The sequence below is a fragment of the Anser brachyrhynchus genome (genome assembly GCF_964034855.1).
Source record: "Anser brachyrhynchus genome assembly, chromosome: 5".
NCBI classification, from domain to species: Eukaryota; Metazoa; Chordata; class Aves; order Anseriformes; family Anatidae; genus Anser; species Anser brachyrhynchus.
The window spans coordinates 63,227,828-63,252,283 of NC_137699.1; the positions used below are offsets into that span (position 1 = coordinate 63,227,828).

The window sequence follows — 24,456 nt, forward strand, 5'->3', positions numbered from 1 at the left end:
CGGGCTCGCTGCCCCTGCCACGTTCCCACCCCCCCCCGAGCCTTGTCCCCTTCTGCCAAGCCCCCAGAGAGGGACGTGGGGCTCCGGAGGAGCTGCTGGAGCCCTGGGAAGGACGAGGCTCAGCCAGGAGCCCAAAGCAGCCAAGAAGCGGAGGGCTCGCTCGCTGCCAGCGCTCGGATCGCCCGGCCCCGCGGCTCTCCGGAGGAGATATTCCAAAACAAGTCGGAAGCCAAGGGAAAATGAGCAAGCGAGAGGGAAACTCCCCTCCCGTCTTCCCTGCTGCTGGAAAAAAAGCCCAGTGTCCCCAAATTGCGGCACGGCGAGGCGCAGGGCCCCGCTCCCCTTGCGGGGGGACAGCCCAAGGGCGAGGCAGAGCCGGGCAGGGCTCGCTGCAGCCCTAGGGGGGCTCTGCGGGGGCACCGAGCGGGTCCCCGTCCCCTCCCCGGCTCAGAAACGAGAAATCGTCGAGGGAAGGGCACAGGCAGCGAGGCGACGCTTGGGCACGCTGCGTTTAAGCGGAGCAGATGCCGGCTGAGATGACGAGAGTCGAATTAATTTGGCCGCTGTAATGGCTCCTTCATGACGCTAATAAAAGCGGCGTTTTCTGCAGGCTCGTGGCTCAGGACACACCAATCTGGGGCTCTCCTGGGCCCTGCAGAGCTCTAATTTGGGCGCTTTTCTGGTCTGGCAGAGGACCCGGCAGCTTTCCTCCAGCTCTGGGGGTGACCCTGCGTGCCCAGGGGCCGGGGACACCGGGGCACAAGCCGAGGGACATCGCTGATCGCTGCCGGGCTGGTGCCGGGGGACGGGAGCTGGAAGTCACCTCCCAGCCCCACGCTTCCTGCTGGGGAAGCCACAAAGCTCCCAAAAAACGAGCGGGCAGCAATTAGTGGTCAGCAGCCGGGCTGGTGGCTGGCAGAGCCCAGCCTGCGGCGAGAATGGGACCGTCCCGTCCCGTCCCGTCCCGTCTGTCCCCACGGATAACCCTGGGAACCTGTGGTCTCGTCCCCCCGCTACCGCACGCCTCAGGGGGGATGCAGCCCCCCCAGCCCTGCAAAGCTTTGGGTTTTTCCATCCTTCACATGCCCGGCAGCTTTTCCTGCTGCTTTAGGATTAAGCAACCGGTCCCGAAATTCCAGCGTGAGCGACCGTGTCACGACCAGCCGGGCAAAGCAGCACGAGGACTCGCGGCCGTTCCCAGAGGGTTTCGGCTCCTCCTCAAGCCCCCCCGGGACACCGGGGGCTGTGCCGAGCCCCCCGGCCCTGCCCTTTGCTGCGGCTGTGGGCACGGGTGGGGAAAAATATGGGGGGGGGGGCAACACGTGTGGGCAGCGGGGAGAAGCCTCGTGAATCCGGAAACCCAGGGCTTTAATTAGCTAATTGCACGAGCGAGGAGCCAGCGCATGGAGCTAGCAGCTGGGGGACGGGCAGCCCGTGCTCACCCCCCCCCAAAACCCCCCCCAAACCCCCCCCCCCAGCCGCAGGAGCCGCCAGCAACCCATCTGCGGGCCTTGAGCAATAGCATCCCCACGCCTGACATCTGCCCACACGCATTTCGGAGGCCAGTAAACTTCCTGTGGATATTGGCTGGCTGACAGACGTGACATAGATCCTGCCCTTTTTTTAGCCGTTGCGTTGGGCGTTTTGTTTCTTTTTTTTTTTTTTTTTCCTGGTGTTTTGATAACAGGTAGGAGCTTTGTCAGCCCCTCTCCCTGGCTTTGGGACCCAGGCGCCTGGGTGACGGTGAGACTCCCCACACCCCGGGTTGTTCTCCCCGTTTGGGGGGGCTGCGGGCACGTCTCCCCTCTCAGCCCCTCTCTTCCCCCGTACCGGGGTGGGGGGGGGGGGTGCGGCCTCAGCACAAACTCACCACCACGACGCAGCCGGCTCCTCGGGATGCCATTTATTACGGGAGGGTTTTCGCACGGCCGACACGGACGAAAGCTCCGAATCTTTGCGCTTTTGGGCTTTTTGAGCGGAGCTGCAGCTCTCGGGCAGGCAAGGCGCTCCACCTGCAGTAGCACGAAGATGCCACGGCCGGGGGATGCTGCAGCTCCCCAGCGGCAGCGGGACAAGCACCAGGACAAGCCCGGCGGCGGCTCGGAGGGTGGCGGTGCCACCGGGCAGGCCGGGGCCCCCCTTGGGGAAGGCAGCGGGGGTCTGGTGCTCCTTGCCCTGGTGGGACCCACGAGGATGAGCCCTCCTCCTTCACACCAACCCCAAACCCCTCGGCGGCATCGCCCTGGGCATGGGCGAGACGCGTGGCTGCGACCAAAACCTCCTGCTCCCAGCCAGGCTCTGTATTGCCGCAGGACAAAGAAAGCTCCTCGCAAAATGGGAGCTGGGAGAGGCCCCGCGGTTCCCCATGCCATGGCAGCACACAGAAAGGCCAAAGCTCAGCTTCTTTCTGCCCGGCGCGCCCTCGGACACGCTGGGCTGGCACCGACCGGAGCCTAAAATTGCTGGGAGCTGGGGGGGGGGACGACAAATAGACACGGACACACAGAGCTACACCCCATAAAGTGCTTTTCCTTGGGCGAGCAGGCTGCCAGACAAAGGGGAAAGAAAGAAGAGGGGCAAAAGCTTCTTCCTCCCCTGCATAGCAGCTGCCTCCTCTCCTGCCTGGTCCCCGGGTGCCTGCGGCCAGGGCTGAGCCAGCTGCCCCTACAGGACCCGCGCCTCCACGAGCAGACCCCGGGGACACGGCTTGGGAGGACAGTGGCAAAAGGCACACGGGCTGTGCCCCATTTCCCCAGCAGTCCCATCCCGGGGGATGCGGGTGGAAGGGGCAGGAGGTGGCTGGAGATGCTCAAAGCCCCATAAACGGCCCCTTTGGCCAGCCCACTGCCATGCACGCAGCGGCTGCGGTGTCCCAGCAAGTCACCCCACGATTCAGCCCCTCTCTGATGTGTCCGAATGCGGCGTGCATCCATCGCAGGGCAGGAATGGCCCTGTCTCGTGGCAGTGGTGACATCCAGGTGCTCCGGTCCCATCCCACAGCGAGCGCTTTCTGCCCTGTGGGACACTGCACCGGCTTCGCGCGGCTCCCCGGACACGCGGCGGCACCGGGCGCAGCCCCGTCCCACCCTACAGCGGGGACGTCTCTCAGGGGCCATAAAACTTCGGTAACACCTGCGAGGGCTGCACCGCACCCCAGCCAGCCCAGCCTGGCAACGTCTCCTGGCGGATCTACTGCCCGCTGGGGTCCAGCCTCGTCTCCAGTTTCGTCTTTGCGGGGGACGGGGTGTGCACGTCCTGGCTGCCGGGGGACAGCTGGCAGCACAGCACCGAGCGCAGGACCCGCAGCACCGGCGGCCGCAGGATGGCGAAGACCCAAGGGTCGAGGATGGGGTTGATGGAGAGGAACCTCAGCGCCAGGAGATCCCAGTCGTAGTTCTTGCCCTTGCTGAACTTGTTCATGTAGGCGCAGACCTGCAAAAGAACAACGGGGGGGGGGAAATAACGCCGGGCCTGCTCTCCTGGGGGCCACGTACAGCGCGCTTTCTGCTTCCACCGGCTTAAACGAATTTCCTGCAAATGAGAGCCAGGTCTGCGCCCAGCGAGGCTTCGCCGAGCCCAAATGCAATTAAGCCGGCGGCTGGTTAAGGGCGCGGCGAGCGGTGCGCAGGTCTCGCCGGGAGAACCTGCGGCTGCACGGGATGGGTAAAGGCACGGGACGCATCGGGTGCGGGGCGCTGGGCCGCCCCGGTGCGGTGCTTCCTGGCGTGTGCCGACTCATAGCGGCTTACGGGGCTTCCTGGAAGGGTGACTCAGCACGCCTTACTCACCCCATCGCCACCCCCTCGCTCCCACGCCGCAGGGATGCTCGGATGGGGACCCGGGGGCACGGGGGGGGGGTGCGAGCGTCCCCGCTGCGCCTGGGGTCCGCCGGGTACCGCTCGGGGTCGGCAGCGCTTGCCGGCCTGCCCCCGGCTTGGGGATTTTTTTTTGGGGGGGAAGGGTTCGTGGCTCTGTGGGCTGGCAGCGTCTGGGTTCGCGTGCTGCTCCTCGGAGGGTGGGTGCTGTGGGCCAGAGGAGAAAGTGTCACGCCCGGGAGGCAGCGTTTGGCGGCTCCGTTTGAGACGATGCCAAAGCGCTGCCCAAACGCAAAGCCACGTGGGAGCCGGGCAATGGGAAAGGAAAAGCCGCCGCGTTTCGGGACACGGCTAAGAGCTGCCACCACGGGGCCCATGGGATCCCCATCAGCGGCACTTTCCCACCCCGCCTGTCCTGAGCAGACCCGGCCAAAGGGTCCCGCTGCCTAACGACCGCGGCATCCAGAGCTGGGCTCCTCCAGGCCGCTGGGAGAGCCGCCCGGCACGCGTGGGCCCATTGACGGGAGCTCTCAGGATGTTGAGTCTGGTTCCTGGGATGCTTGCGAGCTCCCGGACATCGCCACTTTGTCTTTTCTCTCTCTTAAAACCCAGACAGCCTGGCTTGGCTACAGGCTGCGGTTGTTTTCTCTTCCCTCGGGACTCTTCCTTCTGTGAGCGCAAAAGGGAAGGTAGCGTCCATTTAAGTCCACGAGCACAAAATTAGTGCTGGCAGCACGCCCGACCTTAGTGGGGCTCGCTTCTAATGGGAACTAAACGACGGCAAAGGAGCCTCCCATCGCCGCAGGGCTCGCGCACACGGCAAGGCTCCGCGCCTCCCGAGCCGCGGCCGGAGGTGATGGGGAGCACGCGACGCCGCCGGCGGTGAGACGCAGCCCGGAGGGGTGAACAGCAGCCCCCAGGTGAGGAGAGCACGGGGCACTGCGCCTACACGGCCCCGGTACGCGCTGCTTGCCTCCCAGCCCAGCCCAGAGGGGTTTCCTCCATCCCCATCCCCACCTTTCCGTGTCTCGCTCCTCGCCCTGCCACCGCTCGCACCTCCGCAGCGAGCGCACGTGGCCCTTGGGGACGGTGGCCCCAGGGGACATCGGCGTGCCTGGGACACGCGGTGCCACCCCTGCCTGGCCTCAAAGCCTCTGTGGGAGGGGATGGTGGCTGCAGCACTGGGGGTGTGCGGGAGAATCCCTCGTTCCCCGCGAGCATCGTGAATCGCCCGCGGTTTGCGGCAGACCCAAGGTCTCCCGAGCTTTGGGAAGGAGCTCGAATTTTGGGCAGTGGAGGGAGAGGGGAGCCTCACAACAGGAGAAATGGGGATGCTGGGGAGGGGACTCGGCCCCTGGGAGAGGCCGTGGCACTCACCGTGAAGGGCAGCGAGCAGATGACGAAGGTGATGGTCATGATGGCGAGGAGCAGGAGGTGGTCGATCTCCTCGGCCATGGAGAACATGCACCGCCCGCCGCCCCCCGCCGCCCGGGGCTGCTCCGGCGTGGCCAGCCGGCGGGTCTTCTGCCCCCGGCGGTGCATGCGGGCCAGGTTGCTGATGACGCTGAGGTTGCAGAGCAGCACCGAGAGGATGAGGAGCAGGAGCAGGGTGGCGTAGAGCAGCGAGAAGGTGACGTGCATCCCGGCCGCCTCCGCGCCGCCGGCGTGCCGCCCGTCGTCCAGGTACATCTGGATGAAGCACCAGGTGCCGGGGCAGTACTGCACGTAGCGCCCGAAGCCCACCAGCGGCAGGGAGCAGAAGGCGGCGGCGAAGGTGTAGATGGCGGGCAGGGCCACCGAGCCCGTGCGGGGGCTGAGGAAGCGCTCGTAGAAGTAGGGCCGCCCCAGCGCCAGGCAGCACTCCAGCGCCATGGCGAAGAGGATGAGCATGGTGGCGAGGCCGAAGAAGCTCATGGCGAAGCCGAAGTAGAGGCAGATGTGCCCACCCCGCGCCAGGGCGGTCAGCGTGAGGTTGCGGTGGTAGGAGGCCAGCACGAAGGGGCTGACCGAGCAGGTGCCCAGCAGGTCGGTGACCACCAGGGCCAGCACCAGGACGTGGAAGAGGGAAGGAGGGCGGGCGCGGGGGGGCCGGCGGCAGCGCAGCAGCAGCCCCAGGGCCAGCAGGTTGCCCAGGAGCCCCGCCGAGAACATCAGGGCGCTCACCAGCGGCCGGGCCCCGGCCACCAGCGCCTCGCCGCGCTCGCACGGCTCCCGGCCCGTCCCGTTCATCGCCGCCGCCCGAATGCGCCTCCGCCGCCCGACCGCACCCCCCGGCCCCCCCCCGCCCCGCTTCGGCCCCGCGGCGCCGCCCCCCCTCCCGGGCCGCCCCGCCCCGGGGCCGGGCCCCAGCCCCGGGGATGCTCCGGGAGTCCCCGGGGGTGCTTTGGGAGCGCCCCCCCCCCCCCTCCCTCCCCGGGTTGGGGTGCCCGGGTGGCCAAGGGGCGCGCGGGGGCGCGGGGGGTGCCCCCCCTTTCCTACCGCACTGCTGCTCGCCCTGGGGACCCCCCCAGCTGGGGGGGAGCCCAGAGGGGCAGGGGGAAGCCCCCAGCCCTCAGCCTGCCCCGGGGGGGCTCGGCCAGCCCAAGCAGCAGCCCCGGGAAACCTCCCGGTGCCGGTGCCCGCTGGGCGCGCGGGCTGGCGCAGGGAGCCCGGCCGCTGCGTTGCATTTCCCCCGGCACGACCCCGACCCTCTCCCCACTTCGCCCCTTCCCTCGGCCACCGGGCACGGAGCCAGCTCAGGCAGGACGCGGGGGCACCCCTTTACCCGTGCCCTAACGGGGGCCTGTCCCCACTCGTGCCCTCCCCCCCAAAAAAAAACCCCTTTGAGACACGGCGGCGTTGCTCGGCTCCGGCGTGGGCACGCCGCGCGCTGCCACGCTCGCCTTTTTCACCGTTGCTTTTGTAAAACTCCCTTTGGCAACAGGAAACTTCGTAAAGGAAACACGATCGAAGGCGAGCTCCAGCGGCGGGGTGAGACGCGGTTTGCGACAGCACCTTCGCTTCCGACGCGTGGCTCCCGTTCCTCGGGCTGCTTCTGCTGCTCGCGCGGCCGGAGAGGCTCCTTCGGCGAGCCGTCACCTCCCGGTGACAGGCCACCGCAGCCCTCCGCGGCCCCGTGGCTGAGTGCGAGGGATGTGATGGAGGGAAAGAGGTTTTTTGTGTGCCTGTGGGACAGGAAAATGCCCGTCCCGGGACCTCCGCAGCCCCCTGTGGGGCTGATCCCGCTGAGCACCGATGCCCACGGACACGTCCGATGTCGGGAGATGTCCCCCCAGCTTCCCAGGCTGCTGAGGGCTGGATGCGACCCTGCCACGCTCAGCCCCTCCCAAAAAAGCCCACAAAAAGCAGATTAAAACAGTGGCCGGGGCCTAATCCTGGCCTGGTCGGTGTAAGCGGCCCGGGGAGGCTGCGGCGTGCGCCTTACGAGCAGAAGCCCTCCCGCGGGGTGGCTGCCCCGGGGCTCTTGCCAGCCTCCCACTCCTCTCTGGTGTTCGCTATCGCAGCTCAGGAAGGGCTTTTGGCAGGTTCTGGAGCTCATTTTCCTGGCAGCTAATGGAGCCTTAAATACCCATCTGGGGCTTCGGGCTTCTCAACCGACAGTTGCCTCTGAGGGGACGTTTTTGCACTAATAGGAAAATTGCTGGGCTTTTTTGTTTTTTCCGTCCCTGTTCTGAGCTCAAAACCAGGAACGTGCCACTTGGTACGATCTGTCCATTTCTTGGGAAGTGTTTGTTTTCCCCCTTCTGCTTCCATGTTTATCTCCACGTGTCTCGCGCCTAACAAGGAGCATATGTCTCCCCGAGGGTCGTTGGCATCATTTTCCCCTAAGAGGAGATTTATGGGGGCTGTCCCACTCGGAGAAGAGCTCCGGGCTTGGGGGAGCACTGCGTGAATGTCACGTAAACCCTGGGGCCGGGAGGACGCAGCCCCTGGGGTGCTCTGCCCCGGGACCGTGCTCCATCCGCGGCGGGTTGTTAAATCAGGAGACCCGCGCGGGTGGGTTTCGAGCCTTTTAAATCAAAAGCCCGTCTGTTTAGAAAACCCAGACACTGTTTTCCTTCCAAAGAAAATCCAGACGTTTTCCCAAAGCATTCCCAGCCCCGGCGCTTCTCTGGTGCACCAGTGCTGGAAGCAGCCTGGCTCAGCAGCTGCTCGAAAGCCGGGCTGAGCACCAGCGGGGCAGGTACGTGTCCCTGGGCCCTGGGGAGCGCCAGCACCTGGGTGCACGGGTTAAAAAAAAAAATGCAAACCGCTCACTGGCTCGTGGTGTCGTACAGCCCGCGGGCTGAGCGCCCTGGCTCGGGTGCCTGGCAGCCGCGGCGCTGCAGCCTGCCCAGGCACGCGGCTTCCGACTTCGGGAAGGGCTTAAAAATGCAAGCAGACAATAAAAAAAGGGCCCCGTGCAAGAACTAGGCATGTTGCTGGGAAATGAGCTTTCTGCGAAGCTGCGCCTGGATTTCACGAGCTGAAAAAAAATAAATAAATAAATCAGCTGTGCTCAGTTTATGTCCGGGCCACAGGGTTAGGTGACGCTGGGGACGTTGACACCAGAGACACCCTGATCGCAGGAGGGGGCAGCTGGCGGTGCCGGAGGGTTGTGGGCAGCTCCAAAAGGAGCATCGCTGGCTCGAGCCACTGCAGCACCTCCTGCTCGCCTCCATTAAGCACCGGATCCGTCCCTTTGCGCCTCGCTGGCACTGCGGCACCCCGGTGCAAAGGGGCCCACCGGGAATTGCTGAGCACCAGTGGGCAGGAGCAGGACAGGCTCAGCCCTGCAGCCCTCACCCCTGCAGCCAGCCCCGAGCGTCTTTGCTTTATCAGGACCTGTAGAACCGAACGGCAGGTCTCAGGGATTTATTTATTTATTTTCGGCGCTCGGTCGTGGGAAAGGGCGCTGGGTTTTGACTCCTGAAGCCCCCAGCCGGGCAAGGGCACGCCTCGGGGCACAAAGCAGCGGGGCTGCCAAAGGGGTGGGCTGGAGGGGAGAGCGCAGCCCCCCCCTTGCAGCTTGCCTTGCTCTGCCCCGCTGAGAGCCCAGCCCTGGCTGGGGACGTGCTGCCATCTCTGGAGAAGACAGCAGCACGGCAGCCCCACGGCCCCAAAACGCAGCTGAGTTTCAGATCCCAGTGGTGTCAGGCTTCGCCAGCAGCTGCTGGGGTTCCCCCGCTGTGAGCAGGGACGGGCACCCACGAAAAGCGCCACCGAAGCCAGGAGAGCACACTGAAGTCTCCAGGATCCCCCAGGGAACCCGAGCAGGGAGCAGGGAGCCTCCAGGGATGGGGTCGGGGAGGCAGGGGCAGGGGTTAGGGTCACCCCACTGCCCCGCGAGCCCCCCCAAAACGGGGACATTTCCTTCCTCCGGTGATGAGCGCACGGACGAGCCAGGCAGCGCGGCGCATGCACGCATCACCTAGGGGCTCGGATGGAGTCTGCATCCACGCACCTTAATAAAAACCCTGATTTATTTTAATTTAATTGCTCTCGTTTCGCACTGAGCACAGTCCCAGGTTCTACAGACACGCGGTCAGCACCCGGCTCACAGCACCAGCTCGCAGCCTGCTTCGGCACGCTCTCCGGGAGCGAATCCTGGTGGCGGCACGGCTCGTGCCAGCCCGCTCCCCCCGTCCCGAGCGGTGCGCGGAGCCACACGGCGGGGGCGATGCCAGCCCAGGGGCCGGCAGGAAGGTTTTGCAGAGCTGCTATCCCAGCCGGTGTCCATCCTGCTGCGGAGATCAGTCCGGTGAAAGCCGTGGCGCTGCCTCGGTGCCGCTCCTGAGCACGCAGGGTCCCACGTGCGCCATCTCCGAGTCGGGAACGTCCGAGGAATAGGACACCGATACGCAGACCAACGCTCAGTTCAGTCCTTTTTCCGCAGAAAACCCCGCTGCGGGGCACAGACCGGGGAACCTGCAGGGCCGGGGGTGCCACCTCCAGCAGCGCGCCGCCAGCCTGCCCTTCCCTCCCGCCGGCGGAGCCTGGCGGGTCCCAGAGCCGGAGCACAAGCGATCAGGTCACCTCCAAAAAGCCCCAAGCTATATTTACCCGAGTTGCTTCCTTCAAAAGGAAAATCAGTTTGACAACAAGAGTAAATACCGCGTGAGAACTGGCAGGAACACGGCTACACCTTGCAAGGCTTGGCTAAAGAGAGGGAGAGAAGTATTTGCCCTGTCTCCTCCAAGGACGCTAAGCAGACGGGGACTCGGGTTATCGTATTTTTTTTTTTTTTTGTCCTAAACGGTCACTCGAGGCAGATGTTAAACAAGCCCCAGTTAATACGCGTGGTTGAGGGGAAATGGAGCTTTCATTAAAACGATCTGCTGCTCGCATGCTTGCACCGCTAGGTTATACATCCTGGGCTCTGCTTTTCCTCTCGCTTGCCGCTCTTATTAAGAACGGGTATCGTCATAAATACCGCGTTAAAATAATTACGGCAGGACCGGCAGCCTCCCACGGCACAGCTGGGCGCAAGCGATTCTCCAGAGCAGAGCCACCGCGGGGAAATCACAAGCCCTGAGCCGAGGAGGGGCCGGGGAGCTGCCCCCCGTCCTCCTCCCCGGGGCACCCCGAGGCACCCCGGGGACAGCGCGGGGGCTGTGGCCGGCCCCGGGGACAACCCCGCCGGCTCTCCGGGCATCGTGTGCGGGATGAGGAGATGGAGCAGGGCCCCAAACCACTTTTATTCGAGGGGGGAGGCATGAGTCTCTCCATCCTGTGTGGTCCTGCTGCCTGCCAAAGCGCTGCCCCGGCACCCCGCACCAAACTCCTCGTGCCCCCCCGGAGCCGTGCGCTCCCCAAACTCTGCACCGAGCGCTGCGATATCCGCAGGTCCCCGGGAGCGACCCCCCCCCGGCCCCGGTTCCTCCCGCGGGTAGCACGCATCCCCGGGGACAGAACAGGGCAGGAACGCCGTGCGGCCCGCCCTGCCGTCACCAACCGGGCACCGTCCCCGCGCTGCTCGGGGCCGAAGGCTCGCTCCTCATCTTCACCAGCTCCCGCGGCCCCGCCGCGCTCAGGGGAAGACGAGCTGCGGGGCGTCCGTCCTGCGCCAGCCCAGCGGGCAAAACCGGCCGTCCCCCTCCGGCCCCGGTCCCTTTAGGGTGGCCCTGCGGGAGCCGAGGCGGCGGCAGAGCCTGCGGACGAACATGCGGAAGACGGAGGTGCGGAAGATGATGAAGACCCAGGGGTCGACGATGGAGTTGACGGAGAGGAAGCGCAGGGCGCTGAGGTCGGCGTTCTCGTTGAAATCGGCCGCGAATGCCCCCATGTACGCCCGGATCTGTCCAAAAGAGGCGGCTTCAGCAAGGCTCCGGCCCCCCGGGGCGCTGTGAGGTTGGGGGGGTGCAACGAGGGTTCCCACCCTACCCACCTGCAGGACCCCCAGCCCCACCTGCGGGACCCCCAGCCCCAGGGAGGATTTGGGGGAGGATTTCAGGGAGGATTTTCCCCAGGTCCAGAGATCCAGTGCGGTTCAAAGGGACCCAGCACCTCCGGGATGGGACGGGGGGGGGGGATTCGGGGGAGGGCTACTGAAGGGTGTAACGCAGTGCGCCGACCTCCCTGGGAGCGCGCAGGGTGCGGGGAGATGGTTCAAGGGGTTAAAGCAGTGAAGCGACCCCCCCGCACCTCTGGGACGAGGTGGTGGTGATGGGGGGGGGGGGGACGAAAAGGGAACTGAAGCACTGACCCGACCGCCCACGGAGGGGGTGGGGGGGGTTAATTAAAGGGATTAAGACAATGACCCGAGCCCCCTGACAACTCCAGAATGGGGTGGCGGTGATAGAGGAGTTAATTAAAGGGATTAAAACAATGACCCGAGCCCCCTGACCCCTCTGGAATGGGGTGGTGGTGATGGGGGGGGTAATTAAAGGGATTAAGACAATGACCCGAGACCCCTTACACCTCCGGGATGGGGTGGCGGTGATGGGGGGGTTAATTAAAGGGATTAAAGCAATGACCCAAGCCCCCAACACCTCCAGGATGGGGGGGTAGTTATGGGGGGGTTAATTAAAAGGATTAAGGCAATGGCCTGAGACCCCTGACACCTCCGGGATGGGGTGGCGGTGATGGGGGGGGTTAATTAAAGGGATTAAAGCAATGACCAAGCCCCCTGACAACTCCAGAATGGGGGGGGGGGTGATGGGGGGGGGTTATTCAAAGGGATTAAGGCAATGACCCGAGCCCCCTGAAACCTCTGGAAGGGGGTGGTGATGATGGGGGGGGGGGGGGTTAATTAAAGGAATTAAAGCAATGACCTGAGCCCCCCCGCCACCTCCAGGATGGGTCGGTGGCGATGGGGGCGTCATTCCAGGGAGGTCATAGCGATCACCAGACCCATGGGAGGGGGTGGGATATTGGGGGGGGGGGGGCAAAGCAATGACCCGACCCCCCTGACACCTCTGGCGCAGGGTGGTGGCGATGGGGGCGTTATTCCACGGGGGTTAAAGCAAGGAGCTGCCAACCCCTGGGTGCTGCCGGCGGGTGTTTTGGGGGGGGGGGGGGGGGTAAACGCAATAACCCACACCCCCCCCGGACGGGGCGATGGTTAAGGGGGGGCTATTCCAAGGCGGGGGGGGGGGCAAAGCAATAAGCTGACCCTCGGGGGTAGGGTGGTGGGGAGGGGGGGGGTACTTGGAGGGGACTGGGGGGGGGTGTTCGGGGGGGGCACAAAGATTTCACCGCGGGGGGGGGGGGGCAACAACGAGCCTGGAGGAGGGGGGGGGGTTGGGGTTTGTACTCACGATGAGCGGCAGCGAGCAGACGGTGAAGAGCACGGTCATGAGCCCCAGCAGGACGAGGTGGTCGAGCTCCTCCATGCGGGGGGGGGAAGCGGCGGCGGCGGCCGGGGAGGGGGCGGCGGCCCCGCGGGGGGGCTGCCTGCGGGCCATGCCGTAGAGGTGCCGCATGCTGCTCACGTTGCAGGCGCCGATGGCCAGCACCAGCACCCCCATCAGGCTGGCGTAGAGCACGGGGAAGCCGAGCTGGCCGGCCCCCCCGCCGGCCATGCGGATGAAGCACCAGGTGCCGGGGCAGTACTGCATGGGGACCCCGAAACCCAGCAGCGGGAGCGCGCAGAAGAGCGCGCACAGCCCCGCCGCCGCCGGGGCCAGCGCCGCCCCCAGCCGTCGGGTGAGGTGCCGCCGGTAGAAGTACGGGTGGCCCAGCGACAGCCAGCACTCCAGGGCCATGGCGAGCAGCAGCAGGGTCGGGGCCAGCCCGAAGAAAGCCATGAGGAAGGCGAAGAGCTGGCACAGGGCTCCCGGCTCGCCCTCGGCCCGCCCGCCGGGCGAGCCCAGCTCGCTCAGGCTCCGGTTGTAAGCGTAAGCGGCCAGCACCATGGGGCTGAGCAGGCACTTGCCCAGCAGGTCGGTGACCGCCAGCCCGCTCACCAGCACGTAGAAGGCGGACACCCTCGGCGGGCGACCGCCGGGCGAGCGGGAGCGCCGTCGGTGCTGGCCCAGCAGCAGCAGGGCGAGCACGTTGCCCAAAAGGCCGGCCCCGAACAGCACCGAGCTGGGCACCGCCGACTGCCCGCTCTCGATGAAGCGGCTGCCCCGGCACCGGTAGCCCTCGCTCGCCATCGGGCTGCCGCCCTCGCCTTCCTCCTCCTCCTCCTCTTCCTCGCCGCCGACTGGCCCGGCCCCGGCGCGGGGAGGGAGGCCCCGGGGGTGGGGGGGGGGGCGGCGCGGAGAGGCTCGGGGCGGCCCCCGGGGCGGCTCCTGCACGGCTGCTGCCCGCCCCGGGGCTGGGGGGGGCACGGCGGGGAAACGGGGGGGGGGGGGAAGGGAGGGGGCCTGCTGGGGGGGGGGGAAGGGGTCGGGGGGTGAGCTGCTGGGGGGGGTGGGGGGGTGGGGAAGTTGGGGGGAGAGCTGCTGGGGGGGCTGAGGGGGGGGGAAGGGGTCGGGGATGAGCTCCTGGGGGGGGTGAGGGGTGGAGGGGGTGAGCTCCTGGGGGGCTGGTGGGGTGGGAAGGGGTCGGGGATGAGTTTCTGGGGGGGCTAAGGGGGTAGGGGGGTGAGCTTTTGGGGGTGCGGGTAGGGGGTATGATCATCTCCTGGGGGGCTGGGGGGGTGGAAGGGGTCAGGGATGAGCTCCTGGGGGGGCTGGAGGTGTGGGTGGTGGGGGGGGTGAGCTTCTGGGGGGGCTGGAGGTGTGGGTAAGTTGGGGGGAGAGCTTCTGGGGGGGCTGAGGGGGTGGGTAGGGGTCAGTAATGAGCCACTAGGGGGGTGGGAAGGGGTTGGGGATGAGCTCCTGGGGGAGGTTAGGGATGTGGGTAGGGGTCAGGGATGAGCCCCTTGAGGGTCCCGGGGCAGGGGACAGGGGTTGAGCCCCCGGGGGATCACGGACTCTGGGCCCCTGGGGTGATCAGGGCTGTGCCCCCGGTGCAGGGGGAGGTAACGGGGTCGGGACCAAGTCCTTGGAGGGGACTACGGGGTAGGGGGCTGGTGTCGGGCCCAGCTGCTGCACCAGTGTAAAGCAGGCCAGGAATGGGCAGAGTTCCCCACGAGGCCGTTCACTGCAGGGCTCTGCCCCCCAGCGCTCCTACCTGCCCCCCAGTGCTCCTACAGCACCCCACAGCTCCTACAGCACCCCGTGTGCCTGCCACGGCGTGGGACCACCGCTGAGCCCCCCCCGTGCAGGGTCCCAGCCCCTCCGTGCCCGCGGCAGAGCCCGGCCGTGGCAGGAGCAAGCTTCGGGCGAAGCCCCCAGCGCCTCTTGCAGGAAGAGCAGCGGCCCCTCCGGCCGCAGCAGCGCCGCTGCCTAGCGCATACCGCAGCTCGCAGGATACATGTGATGATGAATAAGCACGAAACCACGGCCGTCTGCTTTCGGGGCCCCTTTTTGCTGCTCTAGACGAGCGTACGAGAAGCGCAGGAAAGTATCAAGATGACAGGAGGGGTGGGAAAGGCGCTCGGTGCCCGGCCCAGACGCCTGCGCTGGCACGCGTTAGCGGTGGGCTGGGTTTCTCGGGCACATCCAGCCACCTCCGGCAGGGAGGGCGCCGAGAGTTTGTTCCCAGGAAGACGTGAAGGTAAGCCTCGCCACCGCCGCTCGGCGTTCTCGCACGTGTGGGCGTTGAAGTGCTGCCCTCGCTAGGGCTAAACGCAAACGGGGCGAGTGTTTCCGCCCCGGGGACCCGGGGAGAAGAAACGCAGCCTGCGTGGGGGCGGCCACCGCGATGACGTTCTCCTCGTGGGCACGTCGAGAAGAAGAAGCACGCCGCCTTCTTCAGTGCCCCGATTGTCAGCTCCTTTCGGGTGCAGAGCGTCGCCGTGGGGCTCCACGTGGAGCCTCGTGGCGCTGCGGAGCACGGCGCCGACTTTTTGGTGGCAGCCCCCCGCCCGGAGCCCTCCGCGGTGCCGCAGCCCGGGGCGCCCAGCCCACGCGTCGCTTTTCGTGGCCGTCCTGGTGGCCCCGCTCCTTGTCCTCGCTCCTGGCAGAACCGTGCCGGCTGAAAGCCCACCCCGGCGAGCTGCAGCCGTCCGCAGGAGCTGCCTCGCAAGGTGAAGCCCGCGGGCGTTACGGGGTGCTGGCACCCGTCAGCCCTGCGCCGCCCCGGGGACACCCTTGGAAGGGCACGGCACCGCCGGGCGCACGCTGCTCGGGTGGAAAAGAGGCCCAAGTGTCACCGCTGGGGAGTTCCTCGCCAGGCTGGGCAAGGCCAGAAGGCCAAATTCAGCAGAAATTTGTCGCCCCGGGGGAGAGGAGGAGGAACCTCGACAAAAGTCAGCCCTTTTTTGGAGCGGGTGCCGTCCCCGGGTGCACCGGCACTGGAGGGCTGGCTGGGAACCCTGAAGGACGTGGGGACGCTTGTTCGCGTCCCAAAACCGCCCGAAGTGGCAGGGCGATGGGGACTGAGATGGCTTTTGGGGACGACCTCCTGGTCCAGCCTTGCCCCCAGGGCACAGGAGGTGGCCACCCCGGGCAGAGGTGGCCGCGTTTCTTCCCGTCCTGGCTCCTTTCCTCGCTCCGGGCAGGCCTGGCGCTGAGCGTGGCCGAGCACGGGCGCTGCCTTCCAGCCTGCTGCGGGGTCAGGGCGGGTGTCCGGTCGGCCGCACAACCGCAGACTCATCTCCCTCCTTTCCCTGCCCCAGGGGAGAAAGCGGCGTGGGCAGCCAGATGCTCCCGCTCCCCGTTTAGCTCTCCTCTTGGCGTGGTTTGTGTAAACTGCAGCTATTTGGGGGAAAATGATTTTGAGAAGGGCTCGTCACCGCCGATGACGAATCTCCCCTGTTCGTCACGGTTCCGACGTGACCCTCTTCTCGCCGCTCGCATTCCTGGCGGAGAGAGGGGGAAGGAAAGAAGAAGAAAAAAAAAAAAAAAAAAAGAAAGGAAAAAAAAAAAAAAAGGATCAAAACAACCCAAAGCGGAAGAAAAAGCAGCACGCCGCAAAACCCAGAAGACAAATGAGGAGCTGGAAAAACGTGAAGCATCTGGGAGGAATTTCAGGTTTTGTTTCCAAAACTCTCGCTGACCCCGCGCGGCTTTTCCCCGCCGCCCGGGTGGTGCTGAGCGGGCGCCTGCCCCGCCGGGTTGCTGCCAGCCCCGGCTTTCCGCGAAGGAAGCCCGGCGGAGCCGTGTCCCCCCCACCAGAGATTTCTCACCCTCTCCCAGCTCCGCGCTCGCTTTGGAAGTGTTTTTATCGGTATCCGAATAACCTAATTTAGAGCCCGTTAGACGGGGAGGGTTTTGGCAGGCGGCGAGGGACGCGGCTGGCCGGGAGCGGCCGCGTTGGCAGCGCTCGCTGGATGCTCGCATCCTGAGCAAACAAGGCTGGGAGGGTCCGACGGGGGAGAGCCAGCCTCCCGCCTGCCAGGAGCACGAAATCGGGGGCGGCGATGCCCCGAAATTTCCCTCCTGGGGCTCTCCGTGCTGCGATGATGCACCGAGGGTCTCGGCCGCGCCCGGACACCCCGCTTCCAACCGGCTGGTGAAGGCGCCTCGAGCAGCCCAGCTCCGGGCGGTTCCCGTCGTCCCTTCTTCTGGAAGAGCGGAGGTGTCCCCAGGAGGGGTTTTTGGGGGACCCCGGGTGTCCCCAGAAGTGGCCTCGGGGCGCAGGGAACGCACCCCCTGCTCTGAGCCAGCGGTGAGCCATGCGGAGAAGTGCCGCTGATTGCTTCCAGCTGCGTTATCGCAGCGCCCTTGGAAAACAGCCCCAGCAGGGTGATGGGGGGCTGCGGGGGATCGGGGTTAGGATGCGGCCCTGCCCCGCTCCGGGTGGGCAGTGTGGGGCCACGAGGAGCTGGGGGGGGGGAGCGGCACGGACCCCACTGCACAAGCCCAGAAAGGCTGCGGCAAGGGCAGGGCGAGGGGCACCTGGCGTGGGGTGGGGGGGACAGAGCAGGGAGGGCTGGGGGGAAATTGGGGTTGGGGATAGGGGAGGGGGATGGGGACAGCAATAGGGGTTGGGGATAGGGGTTGGGGACTGGGTCGGGGACAGGGGTCGGGGACAGGGGACAGTAATAGGGATCAGGGATAGGGTTTGGGGACAGCAGTAGGGGTTGGGAATGGGGTTGGGGACAGGGGACAGTAATAGGGGTCAGGGATAGCAATGGGGTTGGGGATAGAGGACAGTGATAGGGGTTGGGGATAGGGGTTGGGAACAGGGAGAGGGGTTGGGGGTGGGGATGGGGTTGGGGACAGGGGACAGTAATAGGGGTCAGGGATAGCAATGGGGTTGGGGATAGAGGACAGTGATAGGGGTTGGGGATAGGGGTTGGGAACAGGGAGAGGGGTTGGGGATGGGGATGGGGTTGGGGACGGGACAGTAATAGGGGTCAGGGATAGCAATGGGGTCTGGGATAGGGGATGGGGACAGCAGCAGGGGTTGGATGTGGCCATAGGGGTCAGGGGTTGGGGTCGGGGATAGGGCTGAGCCTGGGGGGAGGCAGAGTGCGTGTGCACGTGTGTGTGTGTGTGTGTGTGTCCGTGTGCCCGCGTGCTGCCCGCGCTGTCCCGTGCCGGGCGCGAGGCTGCGCCGGGGGCGGGCGGGCACCGGGGGGCAGCAGCGAGCCCCGAGCGGCCCCGGCACCGCCCGACCGGCCGCGGGCCTCCGCCTGCCTTCTTTTTTCTTTTTCTTTTTCTTTCTTTTTCTTTTTCTTTTTCTTTTTCTTTTTCTTTTTCTTTTTCTTTTTCTTTTTCTTTTTCTTTTTCTTTTTCTTTTTCTTTTTCTTTTTCTTTTTCTTTTTCTTTTTCTTTTTCTTTTTCTTTTTCTTTTTCTTTTTCTTTTTCTTTTTCTTTTTCTTTTTCTTTTTCTTTTTCTTTTTCTTTTTCTTTTTCTTTTTCTTTTCCCTCTTCCCTCTTCCCTCTTCCCTCTTCCCTCTTCCCTCTTCCCTCTTCCCTCTTCCCTCTTCCCTCTTCCCTCTTCCCTCTTCCCTCTTCCCTCTTCCCTCTTTTTTTCTTTTTTCTTTTTTTTCTTTCCCTTTTTCCCTTTTCCCCCTTTTTCTTTGTTTTCTTTTTTTCTTTTTCTTTTTTCTTTTTCTGTTTTTCTGTTTTTCTGTTTTTGTTTTTTTATTATTATTATTATTATTTTCCTTCCCCTTTTCCTTTTTCCTTTTTTCTTTTTCCTTTTTTCTTTTTCCTTTTTTCTTTTTCCTTTTCCTTTTCCTTTTCCTTTTCCCTTTTTCCCTTTTTCCCTTTTCCCTTTTTTCCCCCTTTCCCTTTTTCCTTTTTTCCTTTTTTCCTTTTTCCTTTTTCCTTTTCCTTTTCCTTTTCCCTTTTTCCCTTTTTCCCTTTTCCCTTTTTTCCCCCTTTCCCTTTTTCCTTTTTTCCTTTTTTCCTTTTTCCTTTTCCTTTTCCTTTTCCTTTTCCTTTCCCCTTTTTCCCTTTTTCCTTTCCCCTTTTTCCCTTTTTCCCTTTTCCCTTTTTTCCCCCTTTTCCTTTTTCCTTTTTTCCTTTTTCCTTTTCCTTTTCCTTTTTCCTTTTTCCTTTTTTCCCTTTTCCTTTTTCCTTTTTCCTTTTTCCCTTTTCCTTTTTCCTTTTTCCCTTTTCCTTTTTCCTTTTTTCCTTTTTCCTGTTTTCTTTTTCCTTTCCCTTTTCTTTTTCCCTTTTTCCCTTTTTCCCTTTTCCCTTTTTCTTTTTTTTCCATTTTTCCTTTTTCCTTTTTTTCCTTTTTCCTTTTCCTTTTTCCTTTTCCTTTTTCCTTTTCCTTTTTCCTTTTCCTTTTTCCTTTTTCCTTTTCCTTTTTTCCTTTTTTCCTTTTTTCCTTTTTCTTTTATCTTTAATCTTTTTTTCTTTTGTCTTTTTTCTTTCACTTCTTTTTCTTCATCTTTTCTTCATCTTCATCTTTTCTTTGTCCTTCTATTCATCATCTCCTTTCCCTTTCCCTTTCCCTTTCCCTTTCCCTTTCCCTTTCCCTTTTCCATATTTTACTCCTTCTCTTTATTTCCTTTAATTTAATCTCACTTCATTTTTCTACACAGGCTGTCTCCGCCACGCACGTGCCCCAGGCTCGGGCACAGGACGGTGACTCCCTCCCTTCAGCAGAGCAGGACATTGTCACCTTGCTCCTCTCACGTCCGTTCTGGGGACAGCTTTGTGTCCCCAAAGCCAAGACTTTCTTCACCACGTCTCACCTGTCCGTGCGAAGCAAGGGCTGAGCTGCCCTGGCCGTGCCTGGAGCCCTGCCAGCACTTCAGGCTGCCCTAAAATTACCCCTTTTCTTTCTTTTTTTTCCCTAAAATTTGGGCTGCTTCCCACCAGACCCAGAGCGCCGAGCTCAGTCCGGCGGCCAGGAAAGGGTTTTTATTTTGCTTGGAGCCCGCCCCGGCTGCTGCAGGGGGGTGAGGATGCATCTCCCCAGGAGGTACATCCACCACTGATCTATTCTGCAGCTGCAGCTCCTCCGGCACGCCGCGGTTTGGGTTACAAGAGCAAAAAACCCTCCGCTCTTGCCTAAGCCTCGCGTTTCCTCTTTTTGTGCGGGGGCCCAGCCTTGGCCACGGGCGCACCCCAGCTGTCGCGGGGGAGGGACCCCAGTCTCTGGGGATGGGGGTACCCAAAAGCTCCCCAAAATCCCAAGCACAGCACGGCCCGTGGGGCTGGGAATGGGTTGGGAGGAGCGGGCGGCTCCCCAAATGTGCTGCCCATGTGTTTCCCCATTTCACGTTGAATTTTCGGATAGCCCGAGCGCTCTGTCCCCAGCCAGCCCCCAAATCCCTTTGGGCATGAAACTCTCCCGGGGTCCGCAGCGGTCTTCAATTTAAAGAACGAATCCTAAAAGCTGTGCCTCTGGCCCACCACTGCGTGCCGGGGGACACCGAGGGACATCGGGGGACATCAGAGGACGGTCCCCCTGCTCCCAGCTCCTCAGGACGGAGGCTGGCGGCAGAGCCCGAGCCAGGAAAATGTGGCTAAAAGCGTCTTTGCTCGCAGAGGCTGTCAGGGGGAAGACAAAGGCAGGAAGCTGCTCCGCTGCACGAAAGGAGGCTAATTGCGGGGATTAGTCACCCGGAGCATCTGGGGGTCAGCGCCCGAGTGCCGAGGAGGTGACAAAATGGGTTGGAGAGGGGTTTTGGGGGAGCCCTTAGCTCTGTTTGGGCACGGAGCAAGGGTGGCCCCATCTGTGACGGTGCTGCCTGGCAAGCCCCTGGGTCCCGGCTGCAAGGCTGCTGGCAAAAGGGAGGTCCTAGGGACACGTAACTCGTATGGCAGACTGAATTCTGCAGGGGACTCTCGATTCAGGGTGTAAGCGCCCCGCAGCAGTGCCCCAAAGCTGCATCGGCACAGCCTGGAGCCTGTCTGGGGCCGAATCCTGCAGGATGGGGAAAAAAAAAATAACGAGTGTTTCTCTTTGCGAGGAAAATGCAGGAGCCCTGGAAACGCAGGGCACGGCCACGCCAACCACAACGAGTTTTATCCTTTTCCTTACCCCACTCCGTCCCCAGAAGCCGCACATGCTCCCACCCCAGCGAATATCGACCTCGAACCCATCCGGGCTGCCCTGCCTGGCAGCTCGAGCCCCTCTGCCAGGGATTTGGCTGGAGACGGGACCAAACGAGGATGTGGGGGATCCCTGGGGGCTGCGGCAGAGCCATCGCTCAGCGCCAGGCGCGGGGGGCTCAGCACGCTCATCCGGCAGCTGCTGGAGCGAAGGCAGCCTCGCGCCGGCGCTGGGAGGGAGGAAGGAAGGAAGGAAGGAGAGCCCCAGAGATTAAAATAAAAGCAAACCTTTTTTTTACCTTTACGCCTTAAAATACTTTGTAAAACCCGGAACGATGGCTGGGCTGGGGCCGTGGATGCCTCAGGAAGTTTTTCGGCGTCTGCGCCCCCCCGGTCCCCGGGGTGCTGGGCGTGCTGGGCGCCTGCCAGAGCAGCGCCTGGGTTGCTTCTCCTCTCCACTCCTTCCTGCACTCCTGCTCCAGCTGAGTAGCCCAGGGTAGAGAAACCCTCCTTATTTTTTCCCGTAAAAAACCTTATTTTCCCATAGCACGGCCCCGCTGGGGCTCCGACGCCCCGTCTGCCCGGGACAGCCTCCCTCCCTGCGAGCATGTTCGGTGCCCTGAGCGGAAATAATATCTCCGCGTGGGCTTCACCCTGCCTGTGGAAATGAGCCAGGGGGTGGACGCCTCCGGTGCCTCATCCCGTGCTCGTGCCAGGAGTGTGGGGTGCAAGGGGGTGGTTTGGGACTGCCGGGCACCCCATGCCGCGCCCCCCCAGCCCCGCCAGCCCCAGCGCGCGAGCAGGTTGTGAGCTACCTGCGGGTCCACGCTGCTGGGGACGGGTGTCCCGTGGGGCAGGCGGAGAAGGAGGGGAGTCACGAGGCCAGGCCGACTCCGAGAAGCGAGCCCGAAGTCGAGGAGAGCCGTTCCCAAAAATGGGAATGCCGAGAGCCGGCTCCTTCGCTGCTGCAGACCTGCCCCGGCCGGGTGCTGCCCTCCTGCCCCGCGCCGCGTTGGCGCAGATCGAGGAGGGATGGCAGGCTGGTGCTGCTGCAGGTGGGGAGCAGCCCCCCGCCCCCACGGGGGTCTCCAGGGGAGGGACGCGCGGGTGCCCGAAGCTCTCCTGGGTTTTCCCCCGCTCCTGTTCGCTCGGATCAAAGCAAAACCTCTCCCCGCCAGCCCGGCCTCGTCCCGAGCGGGTGCCAGGGCACAGAGAGGGGACGTGCAGCATCGAAGGCTCTGCGGGGACCAGGGATGTCCCCCGCCACTGCCTCTGCGCTCACCCAGCCCGTGTGGATTCTCTGGTGTCCCGTAAGGGTTGTGCTCGAGCTCAACCTGTGCTCACCTGTGCAGGCCAGAGGGGAGCTCGCGGCATCTCCTGCTTCTGGCCGGCCCTACAGCCCGGGGCTCCGCAGAGATGCTGCTGTTGGAGGTGGCTGAAGTTACCCAGCAGATCCTCGTTATGAAGGAGGGGGATAGACAAGCAGGCAGCACGTCTCCGTCTGTTTCTCAGGAGGTCAAAAAGCCTCGCGCATGCTGATCCAGGGAGCTCAGGCCTCCTTCTGAGTCAGCCCCTGCCCTACGAAGCACTTTGCTAGCAGCACCAGGAGGATGTTTATGGCAGTCGTCTGTCGTCCCCCGTCCAACAGATCGTCCCTACCCGGGCCTGGATTCCTGCTGCCAGGAGGAGGAATGCTCGGAGGGCACCGCCGCGGTGAGCTGCTAGCCCGGCAGGGTCCTGCTGGCCAAAACACCCAAATTCGGGCTCCCTGCCCCAACCCTCGCCCCCAGCCCGAGCACCCCCTGGCTCTGTGCCGCAGCCCCCAGCCCCGTCCTGCGTGGGCAGCACCCCTGGGGCTGCCGGGAGTGGGTTTTTTTTTCCCCAGCCGCCCCAGGAGAGGCGCGTTTCCTGCTCACCTCCGCGCGGCCGCGGTCCTCGGAGGGCTGCAGGCCCCGAGGAAGAGGATGCCGGGTTTTCCTGACCCCACAGCCCCTCTCGCCCCAGCCCAGACCACAGTGCCAGGCCTTCCCCAGCCCTTCCCGTCCTCTTCCTCGCCCCCAGCCCGGCCAAGGGGCAGCCCCACAGCAGGGCAGGGGGTGCCGGCCCCATGCAGCCCCAGCTGTTTAGGGAGAGGGATTTCGGGTGTATGTGGTCGCCGGTGCGACCCAGCCCCTTCCTGCAGAGCATCCTCCACCTCCTGCAGCTTCACCACATCTGTTTCTGTACAAAACACCACCAAGAACAGGCCTGTTTGTTTCTTTTGTTTATGCCCAGGCTGAGGGAAGAGCTAAACCCCAGCCAGAGGCTCTGCTCGGCCACGTGGAAGCGATTACAGGGATCAGTCCCCGTGAGCACCTCCCTCCCCAGCACACGGTGTGGGTGAGGGCAGCCCATCCCCATCCCCATCCTTATCCTCATCCCATCCCATCCCATCCCATCCCGTCCCATCCCGTCCCATCCCATCCCATCCCCATCCCCATTCCCCATCCCATCCCATCCCCATTTCCATCCCATCCCATCCCACCCCATCCCATCCCCATCCCATCCCACCCCCACTAAGGCCAGTCCCAACACCACAGCCCCCCCAGCACTGGGGCTCCACTCCCGGGACCAGGCAGGCCTCCAGCTTTTCCCAGCAGCTGCATTTTTATCTGCTGGGATCTCACACCGAGAGGTGCCGGGTTTGCCACGGGGGTGACAAAAAGCCTTTTTTAGCATCCCGAAGCCCATGCGAGAAGCCTGGCAGCTGCCCCCGCCCCAGCAGGGGGGCCCTGAGGGGCTCGGGGCCCTTTTCTCCCAGACTTGGCTGGGGACAGCCGCAGGCAGTGACATTTTCCCTGGGAGAGGCTCATGGCAGGGAGAATTCGGGCTCTCAGAAAGCCAAATTCCCCGGGGGGAGCTGCGCCCAGATGTCCTGCTTGTCCTCCCACCCATTTCAAGGCTCTGCTGCAGGCTTAGAAACCCCAAACCAATTCACTCCTTAAAAACACCCTCGCAGCGAACCCTCTCAGGCCACCAGCAGCAACCAGCAGCCATCCCCTCCAAACCCTTCTCTTCGCCGCTGCCGCGGTACGGGACGGAAAAGCCCAAATTTTCCGCCCCAGCGGTGAGCGCCGTGGCTTTGTTTTTGGCAGCGAGACCCCACGAGCTTCCCCACACCTCCTCTGCACCCCCAGGGCCACCTTTCCCCACGGGAGGGATGTCCCGGTCCCCGGCTTGCCCTTGGGGCCGGCACCCCGGAGCGTGAGGGTGCTGGGGGGGGGGGGGGGGGATCCCGGGGGTGCCGGGGGGACAGGGCCGGGGGGCTGCAGGCTCCAGGCAGCGCCCGATTTCCCTGGACGGCCCACGGGGCGTCAGAGCTTCAGAGAAAAGCCATGCGTTTGGCACGGGGAGCTCGTCGAAGGCGGCGGATCGCATCCAGCTGGCCCGAACCCCGCTCGAAGCCCTAATGTTTTTTCAGGGCCAGGCGAAGCGTTCCCGTCCGAGGGCCGGAGACGAGCGGCAGGAGGGGTGGCGGACGCGTCCCGGCTGTCACAGCCGGGCTCCCAGCCCTGTCCCCTGTGAGCCTGGCACACCAGCTCGCCCCCCCCCCCTGCCCCCTTGGGGACGGGGGACCCCAGGTCCCTGCCAGCGGAGATTCCCAGCGGGGAGGCCGAGGGACGGGCGCCCGATTTATTTCAGCCGCCAGCCCGGGAGGGGGGCTGACGCTTCCCTCCCCGTTATCCGGCGTTCCTCGGCCCCGGGCCTGGCGTTTTGGGGACGGA

The 24,456-nt window shown here is 64.0% G+C and overlaps 2 protein-coding genes and 2 long non-coding RNA genes across 6 annotated transcripts; 2 read left to right on the forward strand and 2 right to left on the reverse strand.

Moving 5' to 3' along the window:
• Positions 1 to 1,888: 1,888 nt before the first annotated feature.
• On the reverse strand, positions 1,889 to 6,743 carry LOC308196035 (prostaglandin E2 receptor EP2 subtype-like). 3 transcript variants are annotated; one of them, XM_080594451.1, is made up of 3 exons: positions 5,193 to 6,743; positions 4,241 to 4,484; positions 1,889 to 3,432 (listed from the first exon to the last, which is right to left on the reverse strand). In XM_080594451.1, exons 1-3 carry the CDS (start codon positions 6,042 to 6,044, stop codon positions 2,810 to 2,812), a joined length of 1,719 nt encoding a protein of 572 aa, XP_080450577.1. In that variant the 5' UTR covers positions 6,045 to 6,743; the 3' UTR covers positions 1,889 to 2,809. The 3 variants fall into 3 exon arrangements, with proteins under 3 accessions (XP_080450577.1, XP_080450579.1, XP_080450578.1); XM_080594453.1 differs by lacking the exon at positions 4,241 to 4,484; XM_080594452.1 differs by lacking the exon at positions 1,889 to 3,432 and having other exon boundaries at positions 3,434 to 4,484.
• Positions 4,491 to 8,304, forward strand: LOC308196037. The gene is made up of 2 exons (XR_013952036.1): positions 4,491 to 4,735; positions 6,739 to 8,304. It is a non-coding gene; the product is annotated as an uncharacterized lncRNA (long non-coding RNA).
• A 955-nt stretch (positions 8,305 to 9,259) lies between these two features.
• LOC308196036 (prostaglandin D2 receptor-like) lies at positions 9,260 to 13,471 on the reverse strand. Its single transcript, XM_080594454.1, has 2 exons — positions 12,554 to 13,471; positions 9,260 to 11,091 (listed from the first exon to the last, which is right to left on the reverse strand). The coding sequence occupies exons 1-2, from the start codon at positions 13,391 to 13,393 to the stop codon at positions 10,825 to 10,827; spliced, it is 1,107 nt and encodes a 368-aa protein (XP_080450580.1). The 5' UTR covers positions 13,394 to 13,471; the 3' UTR covers positions 9,260 to 10,824.
• A 296-nt stretch (positions 13,472 to 13,767) lies between these two features.
• LOC308195986 lies at positions 13,768 to 20,989 on the forward strand. The gene is made up of 3 exons (XR_013952000.1): positions 13,768 to 13,825; positions 14,046 to 16,898; positions 19,234 to 20,989. It is a non-coding gene; the product is annotated as an uncharacterized lncRNA (long non-coding RNA).
• Positions 20,990 to 24,456: the final 3,467 nt, after the last annotated feature.